The sequence below is a fragment of the Tenrec ecaudatus genome, chromosome 13 (genome assembly GCF_050624435.1).
Source record: "Tenrec ecaudatus isolate mTenEca1 chromosome 13, mTenEca1.hap1, whole genome shotgun sequence".
NCBI lineage: Eukaryota > Metazoa > Chordata > Mammalia > Afrosoricida > Tenrecidae > Tenrec > Tenrec ecaudatus.
In genome coordinates this window covers 49,098,123-49,113,040 of record NC_134542.1, presented here as the reverse complement: position 1 = coordinate 49,113,040, position 14,918 = coordinate 49,098,123, and the positions used below count along the sequence as shown (strand labels likewise).

Genomic DNA, 14,918 nt, shown 5'->3' with positions numbered 1-14,918 from the left:
GCAGTTCGACTTTGCTCTACAGAGTTGCTATGGTTCACAGTCAACTTAATGTCAGTGAGTGAGGTTTGCTAACTCACTTTAGGCTCAAGGAGCTTTGTAATACTTGCAGTCCAAGGACCGGAGTCCAAGGACCAGAGAGAGGTGCTAGGCTAGCTCGGCTGAGAAGAGGTGCTCCTGACCAGAAGAACTATATTCTAAGTATTCCTGATCCCAATTTGAAACCTGTTAGCTTCTCTAACAAACTCATGAGTGCTGTGTGGCCCTTGTAATGGATTATAGAAGACAGCTGATAAGTAAAAAGCGTGAGGACAGCTGGTGTCAGAATTAGTAAAGGAGGAAAGTAGGTGGGGGCATTTCTGACCTCTGCCCCAGGACTCAGCCTGGGGCTGAGAGTGAGTTGATTCTCCTTCCCCTTGTGTAAAGTCAGAAGGCAGATGCCCCTGCCATGCCATTTTTATAGTCTTTTAAATCAGCTGTACAAACTCTCCAATGACTTGGTCACACTTAGATAAACCCTAGTCTGCCTTTGTCTACAAAGGCCTGTAAGACCTGGCCCCTGCTTATCCTCTGGCCTCATTTGTTACCATTTTCTTTCTCCTGGCTTATTTATAGCCTTAGTCTTGTTCTTCCTCGCCAACATACCAAGCTCTTCTTGCTATAGAACCTTATATGGCAGGACCTCTATCAGGAATGCACTTCTAATTATTTCTGTGCTACTTGCTCCTTTATGTCAGTAAGATCTACATCCAAATGTCACCTTATTAAGTGGAATCCTCATGATGATCTTTCTAAAGTAGTTCCTCCTTCCCTTCCTACTTCACTCCACCGCATTTACCACGTGTGCTTGTTGCCGCAAACGTTACCTATTCTCGCTTATTAGCCGCACCCACACCCAGAACAGTAACTAGCAGAGTCGTTTGTCACCCTTGAGGTCATTCCGCTTCCTGAGTGACGCAATGGTTAAGCATTCGACTACTAACCAAAAGGCTGGCAGTGAAAACCCACTCAGAGATGCCATCTCTTCCTGAAAGATCAGTCTTGCAAGCCCATGGAGCATTTCCACCCTGCACACACGGGCTCACTGTGAGACCAGAGCAGACCTTCAATATCTATTGAAGAAATATTTTTTAAACAATAAAGTTGTTTTAAAATTGTTTAAAATTAAACAATTTAAGGAATCTTTTTGGTTACCTTCGTTTTACAGATTCAATTGCCTAAGAATAATTTTTTTTTTTAAAAAAAGCAACTTGCATGACTGAATTTGGAGAATTTTTGAAATAAGGAAAATTTTTATTAGTGTGTAGATTACGTTATTTAAAAAACACATGGGTAAAGACAAACATACAAAGGCAGAATCATACAATTGATTTCTAAACTCAATAATTTAAAAATACAAAACAATGATCATTACCCCCAAAAGTCATTTTATTGAAACAAATTGATTTTCAAGTTGTTCTAAAATTCAATTTTGTTTACAAATATTACTGTATTTTTCAGTTTCATTCTATACCAGAATTGTTTTTGTTTTTTTTTTAAATTCTCAAAATTGTAAATAGTTATTTCTTAAAATTAATTATAGGAAGCTTCCCCTATCACAAGTTTATCAATCTGGTTGCTGCTTTGGAAATAATTACAATTTGGGGCTATCTATATTTATTGAAAAGCCTAAAACTTAATGGGTAAAATATGGAGATCGACAGAAGGAAAACTAAGGAAGAGGAGGGATGCTTCGTTTACAGCACACCAGCGAAAGGCTTCATGACTCTCTTAGTGAAGCCAGAGAAGCAGCTTCTTTCTGCCAGGCCACAGGCTGTACTTTCTTTTCTAAAGAATGGCGATGTTAACAAGTTGCTTAACCAAGTAAGCAGAGAAGTTTACATTAGTATATATTTTAACTGCCTGAAATAAATTACTTTCTTCACTGGTTTAGCAGCCTCATACTCTAATAAGGTAGTAAAGCTTTTGTTTTAGAAAGATGTTTGACTCAAAGACTGTTTATAATGTATCTTCTATCATTAATCAGTCATCAAGGTGGACCTTCATAAACTCAGTAACTTAATGTAAATATGGCCTTGCCTACCAATGCAAAATGTTGAGCAAAAAAAAAAAAAAACCCACAAAAATATGCTCATAAAATAAGTAGAAATTGGCTTGTATAAAACAAAAGGGTTGGAATATGTATGGTAATAAAAACACTTTATAAAAACTTTTAAAGATGATTATGGTTTACATGCTTAACTCTGCTTAAAATGACCATAACTGAATGATTGGAAAATTTCTTCTCCTAACATAATGCCCATTCATTATAACTAAGCTAGTCCTAGTTTTTACAGATCTCTTTTTACTTTGGATTTCTCTAATAAACCCTCACTGTACATCCATTTAACTTAGGAGCTGGGCCTGCCCAGCCTTCCTGTAAAGCTTTACTTACGAAATACCCCAGAAACAGTAAAGAGGCATCGTGGAGTAAAATCTGCACTTCAAAACAGCATATGAAGAACCAACAATTGGCCCTCAAATGTATATACCTCTCATTTCACAGTTTCACAGAAACAGTGCGGTATACGGACTACTCTGTCCTTACAGGAAAATGAGTTGCCCTAAAATTTTAAATTCAGCTTCAAAACATTTCAATACTTATTAATTCCAAAGATTCGAACACCATGTAGTTGTGGCATTTTGGGAATTAGCACACTCAGGAGAGAAGCTGTGTTCAGGATGAAGTGAGTTGGATCATACTTCGTATAGAAACTTGCCAGAAAATATCTGTAGAAATAAAAAGTTAAGATGTAACATCTAAAAGTGAAATTACTCAGAATAAAAGAAAGTCAGAAGGTAACAGAGAGGTTGCTGAAACATAAGTACTTCAAAGTAGAATTGTTCTGGAGCACTAAGACAATAGGACATATTTTAGTTTGGATCCAAGTTAATTTGATTTTAAAATTCAATGAAGCTATGTGTACATTTTACATGCTTGGATTTATGACCTATTCATTTAATAAAGCATATTACTACTTAAGAATTCTTATAGTAGGAAGCTTTCAAACTAGAGTTCAGATTCCCCTTGTAATTTTAGATGTAGTTTTGCTATTTACTATTATATATACAAAGGTACCACTGGATCCATGATATTTTCAAAGGATTTTGTTTATTAAGAACCACTTTGAAAAATGAGGTTCTAATGTGATTAGTATAATTGAGTATCTTTGAAAGAAAACAAATACTTAGTTGCTCTTTTGATTACTTCATTTCCACACTGTAGTTGAACAGGCACATAAACTGTTTAATGGAAACTTGAAAGGCATAGTGTAAAGTCCCAGCTGTTCTGCAATAGCTGAGTACATGTGCATATTTAGAGACATTTAACATCTGAGAATGTATTTTTACAAGTCTAAGCCACCTTTGGTGTGCTGTGGGTTCGGTGTTGGGCTGCAAACCACCAGGTCAGTGATTCAAATCTACCCTGCTCTGTGGGAGACAGATGAGCCTGTCTGCTCCCGTAAAGATTTAGTCTTGGAAACCCCATAAGACAGTCTCCAAGCTTATTTTAGCCCATTGCTTCCTTTTCGGCACCTTTCTGACAATGAACACATTTTCTTCTAGAGTGCAAAATCCAGAATAAGGTTTCCTGTTGCAGGCACCACCCACAGAGCAGTATCGTGAACTCTGGGAAGCACTGCTATGGATGGCTACTATTACTAAGAATCATCTCAAAGAGGGTGGGTGGGTTTTGTTTGGTTTTAAATTTACAAATCACCAAGTCAGAATGGCTAGTCTAGTTTTCACCAAGGGTTTATCAGAGGACAGACTCATCATCTGACCACTAAGAGTGTCCTAAGACTGAAATTGCAATAACTGCACCTTGCTTGATTTTCACTAGTAAGTTAGGTCACATGTGGGTGCCTTTCTAATTACTTTTAGACATCAACAAGCACAGTATGTTAAGAGCTTTTTCTCTATCATCATTAGCTTCTCACAAGGAGACATAACAAGAAACTTATTCTTAAGTATGACTAAAAACACCAGAAAGACATATGCATAGTTTTCAGAACCACCTACATTGAAAAATTGTATAAATTTCTACTTACTTTACAAACTATAGAATCAGAGAATTCTTTGAGGATAAACTAAATTCCTCACTGAACAAATTATGATTCTATTTAGTAATATCATGCACTATCTTAACATCCCTACTGGTTGAATCTTTAACAGGTTGGAAATAATAAATCTTCCTGGAGTGGCTGTACTTTTCTGTGCTATGACACATGTCCTTTTTATCTTTTAATGAAAACTATTTGTGTTTATAGCTTATATAAATGTGACTTGACTCTTACAAAATCTCCTGTAAGGATACAAAACTTAGGTGGTCAACAGCTTAACATCACTGGATATACTGGAAAAGCCTGGAATTTCGGGTGTATCTAGGCTCTTGTCATGGATTAGCTGTGAGGTCAAGGGCAAGATCATGCAGTTGGGTCTGTTTACCTAAAAGCCTGCATTTCCCACCCACCTCACAATGATCAAAGAAGAAAATGGGAAAGCACTCTGAAAATTGTCAATGCTACATAGATGGTTTTAATGCTATTTCTTCAGTTATGTAAACAATGTAATCATGAAATGCTTGAAATCATACCCGTGGGTAAAAAATCTACTTTTGTAAAAATGAAGGCTATACACAGGCTGAGTTTCCTGTGCTAGCTCCTATTTAATCTGTATTATCTGCCAGGATTTATAGGAGCTCTGGCAGCATACTGGCTATACCTTGGGATGTTAACTGCAGTCAGCAGTTCAAAACCACCAGCCACTCTGTGGGAGAGAGATGGGGCTTTCCACTCCTATAGAGAGTTACAGTCTCAGAAACACACAGGGAAGTTCCACTCTGTTCCAGAGTCTCCATGAGTTGGACTTAACTTGATGGCAGTGATTTTGTTATTTTTTAGAAAGGATTTGTACATATTAAATGTAATTCTTTGTATTTTATAAATGAGGAAATGGAGACTAAAGAAAATGACCAAAAATATAGTATATAAAAGTGTCGTATATAATCTATTTTGTAATCTGTAAATCACCTCTGGATTACTTGCAATACTCAATACAATGTAAAGAGCACTGTATCTCCCCCTGATCCTCTGAGGGATTGCTTTGACCACTTAATTGCTTTTTCTCTCAGATTTTTAATTTATAGTTGGTTGAATGTGTGAATGTGGAGGCAGCAGATATAGTGCCAAATCAATTAAGAATCGGGAAGTCATCTCAGGTAAAAGAAATTACTTGAACAAAGATATAGAATAATACTACACATTTAATATTTAAAAAAAGCTCCTTAGAAGAGTTTGACCAGCTGGCAGTCAGGTGGGGATTAAATATTTACATAAAGGGAAAATGAGGCAGGAACCATTGGGTGGAAGGCCCTGGATATTAGGTAAGAGGAGGAAACTATATATCAGATACAAGGTTAGGTGTTTCCTACCAGTTGCTGCCAAGTTGATGTTTTCAATAGCTAATTTTTCAAAAGTAGATCATCAAGACCTTCCTTCAGAGGTGCCTCTTGGTGGGACCTGAACTGTCAACCTTTTAATTAGTAGCCAAGCACATTCAGATAGATTTGATCTCAATTATTTCTCAATTCGCCAGCACTGAGGTATTATTTGCTCAATTTTATAAAGTAGCAAACCATTCAGTTCATGTCTATCCTACAATGAAATCCTGACTTTTTTTCCTCAAAACCATACTGTCTTGCAAAAGAAGTCTGAACATCCAGGTGGGGAATGAGTGGTCAACGAAAGTCTTCTGCAATCATCCAATTCATTATTTAGGGCGAGTAGTCTGATAATGAGATATATAATATGTACTTAGTTTTTTTGTAAGCAAGTTAAAGACGAGCGAAATGAGGTTTTTACCTCTGTATCTGGAAATGCCTATCATGTAATGGCATGTTCATATGTACTGATAAGAAAATTTATTAAAAATTGGGCCTGTATTTTACGCCTAGTTACTTATAAAAGTTCCCACAATATGCTGTTTCTAATTCAAATTAAATCTCATAAAAGATGTGTTCCTTTCATCCAATTATTCCCATACCTAAAGTTTATGCCACTTACAGAATTATTGGAGAAATTGTGAAAAATTTCCGTGAAGATGTAAACTGTACTCCATAGTCAAGTTGTTCCCAGTGAGTTAGGAGTCTGGCTTTACCCTGGTCAGGCGTTTCAAAAGGTGTTCCTTTCACTGCGTGCAAAAATACATACATCCCCTGGAAAATAACAGAGTATATAATCAATATCAATACATTGTTAGTTAAGATAAAAAAAACAAAAACAAAACTCACTGTCAATGAGTCGATTCCAGCTCATACTGACCTTACAGGGCAGGGTAGAACTGCTCTTGTGGGTTTCTGAGAACATAACTCTTTTTTTTTTAATCATTTTATTGGGGCTCATACAACTCTTATCACAATCCACACATACATCAATTGTGTAAAGCACACTTATACATTAATTGCCCTCATCATTCTCAAAACACTCGCTTTCTGCTTGGGCTCCTGCAATCAGCTCATTTTTCTCCCCCCCCCCCCCATGAACCCTTGATAATTTATACATTATTATTTTATCATATCTTACACTGCCCAACATCTCCCTTCACCCACTTTTCTGTTATACCATAACTCTTTACAGGAGTATAAAGTCTCATTTTCCTTCTGTGGAGCAGTTAGTGGTTTCGAACTGCTGACATTGTGGTTAGTAGTTCAACAAGTAACCCACTATTGCCATTAGTGACCCTTAGCTTTACGATAAACTCATTGCCCTTGAGTTGATTCTAACTCACAGCGACCTTACAATACAGGGTAGAAATGCCCCTGTGAGTTGCCTAGACTACAATCCTTAACAGTATAACAGTAGGAAGCCCCATTTTGCTCCAGTGGAGAGGTTGGTGTTTTTGAACTACTGACCTTGCATTGAGCACCCCAAAACTTTTAACTTAAAAAAAAATCATTTTATTGGGGGCTTATACAATTCTTATATCCATCCATCCATCCATCCATCCATCGTGTCAAGCACATTTGTAGTCATCATCATTCTGAAAACATCTGCCTTCTACTCAAGCCCTTAATGTCGGCTCAACTTTTGACTCTTATTTTCTTCCCTTTAATTACACAACCATTCACATAAGGCGCTACTCACTAAGATGGCCCCCAAGTAATCCCTGTATCAGTCAGTTATGTAACCTCAATAGATGGCTGGGTGAATCGGGGAAATTATTTTGAAGTGAGAGTCCAGTTGAGGGGTAAACATTTAGATAGAAAAATGGGTCTAAGAGAGAGTAAATCTAAAACGTACTGTTACCCTTACCCACCTACTATAGAAGCAGACTCTAGTAGTAATGAGCAAGAAGGTGCAAGGTTCTTACAAGCAGCAAACAGGTATACTCCATGGCTTCCTAAGGAAGGAACTTCTGATCTAGAGATTCGGGAGAAGGTCCCTGTAAAACTTAAAGCGCACAGAGAGGGGCAGAGTATCCCCATGGAGACATCGTCTCTCTGGGTACAATTTAAGATGATTTTGGAACTTCTACTGAGCAGGAGAGGAAAGCAGGGCATCAACGTAAGTATGAAGTAAGCTATCAACTTTACAGAAGCTGTACTATTTGCTTATGTTCTGCAGAAGAAAGCAGATGGATTCCTCTTGGGAGGATGCCACCAAGTGTGGAAAAAGATGGACAAAGAAAAGATGAAGAAACCACCCAATCCTAACCATGGTTCTGTTTTTTAATTTGCCTTGTCTAGTGTTACTCAACTAATTGCTTTCTTTTTTAATCATTTTATTGGGGGCTATTACAAATCTTTAACAATACATCATTCAATGATATTTAGCACACTTGTACATATGTTGTACATAAATAAAACACATGGTGTCCCCATGAATCAGATTCAAAGAAAAAAAAAATACAACTGATTTTTATGTGTTAATCATGTCCTACAACTCGTTGAATTTTTAAAATTAGCTCTCATGTAATTTTCATTGCTTGTTTGTTTTACTGTTAATATCCTTAACATTAACACTTAATATCCTGATTGGTTACTTGCTTGTTTCCTCCTCTCCTTTAAGAAAATATTGTAGTAAAATATTGGTAACAACAAAAACATTGATTGTTTCAGGTTGCTAACAGCCCAAAGGGAGGGCCTGTTTATGTTTTCACAGGCAAAGGAGACAAGTGAATTTCTCTTTAGCCAGGAAGGCCCAGAAGGGAAAAGACTGCTGCTGATGCCATGATGTGAGAATTGAGAAAACCAGAGACCTCTGTCCTGTTGCTGAAATTATACAAAACAACAATAGGATCTTGAAGATTCCTGATAATGGCAATTGCTGCCTCTTGAGACTTACAATCATTTCTACCATTGCTGATGCTGTCTAAGAGACACTCCAGGGCTCAATCATAGCTGAACATTTTATGTAAAAGTGACTGGACTATTACAACAGACTGTTCATTTGCTGAAAGATCAAAATATGAACTTACATTAAATGATAGTTGAAATGGACTGGAATATTGCAAAAAACTTATTGCAAACCTACACAACGTAAACCTTACGTAATTGGGCTTTAATTAGAAATTATTTGCAGGGATGAGAGGGAAACTTTTCTTTTTATGTTATTCAGCTAAAAAGGGAAAATATCTATAATTTAAGGATGGGCTAGAGTCATCCATCCTCTAGCTCAGATGTAATTAAACAATTGGTAGATGGTTTAAAGAGGCATGGCCCACGTGCCTGGGTCCAAAGCATTTTGCATAGCTTAGTCCTAGTCTTAACTCTACTGCTTATTTTATCTTGTCCTTGCAACCATATGCTGGTTCTATAGACAGCTAAGGCATATGAAAAAAAGTCATATAACCTCAATGGCTCTTTAGAATTTTATACATAACAGGTAGAAATGTGGGAACAGAGGACTGGGAAGAGAATGAATGTGGACAAATTCTTTATCCTTGTATTTTAAGAAGCCTGGCAGGCCAGGATTCTGAGTGAATTAGAGATAAGTCCCAATCACATTCTCATAATTAATATTGATCCCTCATAATTCTCTCCTACACAGTGCTACCCTAATGTTCCTTTTTAGAAGCACATAGTTGATTGCTATCTGGCAGGTAGCTCTAGTCACTCCCCCGTTCCTGCTCCCAGCATAGGCGCATTAGGTTATTCATCCAGTGAACTCAGGGGCCTCTAGGGTTAAGGACCCAGCCCACTCTGTTAAGTCTGTGGTTACCTGTAATTGTGGGGCATTGCATGCCCCGAAGGTTATATATAAACTGATGTTGGGACTACCTTTCTCTCTCTCTCTCTCCAGATCTGGCCCTGAAGTCATGGGGGAAGTGAGTACCCCACTTTTGTCTGTCTCATAATTTCTTCCATTTAATAACATAACCATGCCTTAGGACCATTCCAGATTGGAAGTGGGATTTCACATGACTCCTTTTCAGAGATAAAATGAAAATCTCATCTGACTATAGATCTCCTATACCCAATGTTCATTTTTAATAGCTTTTATATAAAAACATCAGTGATGCTTTATGGCCACAGCAAAAACAATAGGGGGAAAAGCATCTAGCTCATGGTGATCAGTACCTGTTGACATCAACTCGTTTCTGCCTCACAGAGACCTCATGCATGACAGAGCAGTTCTGTGTTCCATAGAGTTTTTGGTGGTTGGTTTTTTAGGCTTTTCTTCTGACACATCTTGTTGTGGCCAAACTGTCGGCAAACAGTGAATGCATTCACTGTTTGAACGACCGCCGGCTCCAGCTCAGGGTTAACCTCTAAGAAGCGTGACTTAAAATGTAGAGACTTCTCATTTACTTTAAAAACGGCATTGGAAATTTTGTGAAGCATTAATACCTCTAACAGGAAATTTTATCACTGAATTTAAAAATACTGTAGGTTTCTACTGTATGGTTCAGAAAGTTATGGTGTGTTTTTAAGTCAAGTGTAACTAGATCTATTTCCTATATTTAAAAGTATTCAGCATGTATTTGATGTGTTAATTGGTTTAATTATAGCCATTTTTAAAAGAAATCTAGTCATATAATTCCTACAACTACATGTTAGTGTGGAAAAAAGATAAGTCAGATGCTTGTTTACCTAGATGGTGCCAATTACCTATCCTTTGTCCATGGTGATACACTGTGACTCAATCCTGGTCAAGCAACTTGAAAACCTGGAGTGGCCAATGAAATGACTTCTAAAATGCAACACACACCAAATGAAAAGGAAAAGGTGGGTAGCAATAACTCACTCAGCAAACATTTAAATAGGCATTTTAGGGATAAAGAAATTAGAAGATTAAAAAGGATAACTACCAATTGTAAAATTACGGTAAGAAATGTAGACTGGGGGTACGGATGGCGGAGGGGTGGGTGGAAAAAAAAAAAGAAACGTAGACTTGGAGTTCAGTAGATTCCTGGAGGAGCTAACGACTGAGTAGAAATGTGCTGGAGAAGTTGAAATCAACCTTGTAGGAGGGCAGGGTATTAAAATAGTGGAAGAAACCTGAGCCAAAACGAAAAGGTTGATTTTTATTACTGTTAAGGATAGTACATGTTTGGAGATGGCAGACATGAGTGAGACGCTTTTCAGCCTCTGCAGTGGTATTAACTGGCTTTGTATGCTCCACAAGGAAGTTGGGATTTTATCACATTGTCACTGAAGGACATAGAGCATGACTTAAACAGATGAACATGGAAAAATATATCACTTTATTAAAGTTGGAATGAGGAAGGTGAGGATAGGAAGATCATTTGATCTACTGGAGTAATCCACCCGAGGAGAAAATGAGGGCATGGATTACAGCGATGTTCGTGGAGTTCAAATGAAGCGGTGGTAAAGCAGCAGCAGAGACAAGGTTTTGAATATAAAGGAAAAAAGGAGTTACCCTTAAAAGCGGCCACCTGTCCTACTTTGGGACAATTCTGGTAACATAAGAAATTGCCACTTTACCTTCAACAGTCAGCTCTCTGCCTTGGGTAATTGGACTGACTGTGAGACCTTTAGATAAAAAGATGAGTACAGTCAGAAGAACAGATTGGAGGTGGCTTTTATTAAAAGATAGGCCAGGAATAAGATGAGATGAATTCAACTTATATTTGTTTGGTTTTGAGCTCATGGTGATCCGCAAATATAAATAAGGGCATTGTCATTCTAAAGCTAGCGGTGGAAAATACGAACTATACAGCAAGAGAAAAAAGGAACTCTGAACAACAGTTCTGAGGGGAACACCCAGGAAGCCTGCAAAAGGAACGAGGTAAAATGAGAAATCTCCAGGAGAATGCACTGGCATGAAAGCCAAAGGAGGTAAAAAAAGTTTAACGAAAGGGTCATAATTAGTGTCAAGCATTTCAAAAAACTGATTGAAAACAATATTTGCCTGACCAAGTCAATAAGATCAGATTAACGGGAGAAAAAAGACTAAGCAGCATTCGCTTATCCTTTCTGCCAGCTGACTACTTTTGCTGTCAATTTCAAATATTCTCCACAATATAAAAAAGAATCATTCAGTTTTTCAAATTCTACTTTAATTTCACTTTCTTATATTAAGTTCTTCAATCTTTGGATGTTTGGGGGGAAAAGTTAATTTGGATTCAGTTAAAATAAAAGGGGGAACAGATTACAAGGATCTACATATAACCTTCTCCTTGGAGGACAGGCAGTGGAGAAGTGTGTAAAAGGAGATGTTGGACAGTGTAAGGTATGACAATAATAATAATAATAATTTTAAAATATCAAGGGTTCACAGGGGAGGGGGGAGCAGGGAGGAAGGGGACAAAAAAGGAGCGAATACCAGGGGCTCAAGTAGAAAGCAAATGTTTTTTGAGAATGATGAGGGGAACACATGTACAAAAGTGCTTGACACAATGGATATACGTGTGGATTGTGATAAAAGTTGTACAAGCCCCCAATAAAATGATTTAACTTTTAAAAAAACTGTTAGTTGAATCTCTCTCTTTCATACTACTTTAATAAGCTGATAAAGAGAAGGAACTACTGTATCAGTAAAGAGACGCGTTCCAGGGCTGTAAAATAGTCAATAGGGTCATTCCAGTCTCTAATACTTTGCAGAGTTTCTATATAGCATAAGAGCATGATCTTCAACATGAAGATCCTAGATCACGTAAGATAGGATGATGCTCAACTCTAGGTTTTTGAAACAGGAGAGTACATACTTATACAATTTAGAAAGATTTAACCAGTATTGGAACTAAAGGTTTTCATTATACTCCAGTTAACCAGAAAGCTTTATTACCTCATCTGAAGTATGCTGGTTACTCAAAATACTATGGTAGCCCGAATTACAGAATCTTGGCTAAAATGACATACTTTTTCTAGATTCTATAAGGTCAGTGGGAAAGAAAAAAAGGCTTACTCAGAAAAATGGTCCATTGTTGAACAGTTAGATAAACAATAAATTCTTCCCAGATTGGAGTTCTCCAAATTTAGAAAAATAATTTCTATCCCAGATTAGAATTCTCCAAATTAAGCCATATGTTAATACCCACTGAATAGTATACTTTACATTGGTAAATTTATGTATGTGAATTATACCTTAACTGAGTTTCTTCAAAAACAAAGTCATGTGGTTTTTTCCTTCATAAAAAAAATTGCAAGCTTTTTCAACATATTATGTATTAGGTGAAAGTCTTACCAGGTTATGTATTATATTGGTTAAGGTCCAAGCAACAGGAACACTGAAGAAGGGGATGCTGAGTAAGACAATATGAAGCAAACCAACTCCTAATGCATACGTCAGCCACATACCACGACTGTTCATCACACGAGTATTAGGATTCACCTCGCTGTGGGCGACTCCAACATTCATGTTTGCTCTGTAGATAATCAATAAAATCAATCAACACTGATAAAACTGTAAATCGAGACAAGCTTAATTCTGACTACAAAAAAGATGATTGTGTTACTAGAATTATTCCTTTCCTAACTGGTCTGAAATAGAAGACACATACCCTCTAAAACATGCTACTTGCAGATGCTGCCATGTGACCTTGAAAAGACAAGACTTACCTCTGATGTCCTTTGAAAAGATACTAAAAATCCCTTTTCCAAAGTCTTCTAGCATGCTAGTTTTCTTAAATGAAAAAATGGGCAAAAACTGTACATTTTCTTATATCATCCTAGCAAAATGAAAAGCAGAGGTAAATTTTACCACCAACAGAATAAACATTTTTAAAAGAATAAACTAACATAAAAAAGCATAGCTGATTTAGCCAGTTATGAATAACCAATCGCCTATATGTAATGTTAGATCCATAGAGTGATTGGAGTTCAAATCTCTAAGGAGGAAATTGCTGTTAAAAAGTGTTACACACACATACATACACTGCCCCCCCAAAAAAAACCCACCCCAAAAGAGTACCTCTCACGGAGTCCATTCCACCCAGGATTCCTATAGGGTAAGATTTCCAGATTGGAAATCTTTATGAGAATAGAAAGTTGCATCTAATGCTTCTTTCTCAATTATGTGACACAATTGGATATTTGAAGCAGTGCTTGGTCTGCTTTTTCTTTCAAGTTTTCTTCCCCTTTTAAATTCAAGACAAACACCAAAGGAAGAGCTGAGTATCTCTGCTGGTTTGTTTTTACCCCCCTCAGATGATGGCTGGGTTATGCATTGCAATGCTAACCACAGAGTCTGCAGTTCAAAACCACCAGTCATTCTGAGAGAGAAAGATGAGGCTTTCTACACCGCTATAGGTTTACAATCTCAGAAACCCTAAGGGGCAGTACTACTCAGCCCAATAGGGAATCGAGTAGGTGGCAGTGAGTTTGGTTTTGGTTTTAACTATCCTGAAGAATACTTTTCATCCCAGCATAAACTGACCAGAGAGATTTAGGGGGGTTGAAGGGGAAACAGGGCGTATCAGATTTGAACAGCTCTGGCTTGAATATACAGAAGCCCTTTAGATGGGGTGGCAGTGGGTTTGTTTTGGGTTCTTGCAGTTGGCAGTGTCAGACATTTCTCATAACTTCATTCAGCCAGTGCTTCCTAAGTCTGATAAAGCCCTCCTCCAAAAATCCATTAAGAACACACATGGAAAGAAAGTGGCATTAAAACGAAGCAAAATCTGATTTATAAGTGTCAATATTTTTCTTAGCCCCCAAACATCCATCGTTTACCAGACAGGATTCCTGTCACACAGTATCTTTTAGGGTGATACTGAGGCACATTGTCACTCATGACAATTTCCCCCGCTTTCTACTGGATGGAGACGCTCGCGGACCTAAAATTTACATCTCAGCCTGAAGACAAAGCTGCCCTGGTTCTGACCGGACTCCCCAAATTCGGAAAACCTTGCCCAGCAGCTCGGCACCTCAAGCCACCCAATGACTCCTAAAGAGTGAACTGCGTTCTCGGCTGGGCTCGGCCTTCGCGGTGCCTCGATGTCGGCGGCCAGTTCGGCAGTCACCCGCATGCCAGACATACAGCCAGAGCGGCATCAGGGCTCCGGGCAGTGGAAAGCTCAGCTAAAGCCGCTGTGGCTACCGTCGCAGCGCCTCCCCCACCCTTCGAGGAGCTGCACGCCCCTAGCGACCCGGTCTGGGGGCGAGCCCAGAGCACTCCTTGGCCGGCGCAGTGAGGACGCCGCGGACGCGGCCCACCGACCCTGGCCCGTCACCAGCTCCCCACTCGACCAAGGCAGAAGCACGACCCCAACGCCGGGAAGCGCCCACTCACCAGCCTGCCCACTCCCCGCCGCCGCCGGCACGAGCAGCACCACCCCAGCGGGGCCGGCGTCTGCGCACAGGTCCAAGGCCACTGGCCAGTACAGCTTGCGGAAGCCCGCTCGGACTGAATGCGCTGCCACGGGATTGGCTGCGGCCGGCGCCCATCCCACGTCCCGCGTCGGCCCCGCCCCGCCAG

At 38.7% G+C, this 14,918-nt stretch overlaps 1 protein-coding gene across 2 annotated transcripts; it reads right to left on the bottom strand.

The window, feature by feature from the left end:
* Nucleotides 1-1,299: 1,299 nt before the first annotated feature.
* Nucleotides 1,300-14,820, bottom strand: ORMDL1 (ORMDL sphingolipid biosynthesis regulator 1). 2 transcript variants are annotated; one of them, XM_075529440.1, is made up of 4 exons: nucleotides 14,733-14,820; nucleotides 12,687-12,867; nucleotides 6,102-6,253; nucleotides 1,300-2,766 (listed from the first exon to the last, which is right to left on the bottom strand). In XM_075529440.1, exons 2-4 carry the CDS (start codon nucleotides 12,858-12,860, stop codon nucleotides 2,631-2,633), a joined length of 462 nt encoding a protein of 153 aa, XP_075385555.1. In that variant the 5' UTR covers nucleotides 12,861-12,867; nucleotides 14,733-14,820; the 3' UTR covers nucleotides 1,300-2,630. The 2 variants fall into 2 exon arrangements, with proteins under 2 accessions (XP_075385555.1, XP_075385556.1); XM_075529441.1 differs by lacking the exon at nucleotides 14,733-14,820 and adding an exon at nucleotides 13,061-13,172.
* Nucleotides 14,821-14,918: the final 98 nt, after the last annotated feature.

Coding starts and splice junctions, on each gene's coding strand:
- ORMDL1 (XM_075529440.1), bottom strand. CDS start 12,860: ATGAATGTTGGAGTCGCCCACAGCGAGGTGAATCCTAATACTCGTGTG. Junction 6,254..12,686: donor CCAATATAATACATAACCTG/GTAAGACTTTCA, acceptor GTTATTTTCCAG/GGGATGTATGTATTTTTGCA. Junction 2,767..6,101: donor ACAATTTCTCCAATAATTCT/GTAAGTGGCATA, acceptor TTATTTCTACAG/ATATTTTCTGGCAAGTTTCT.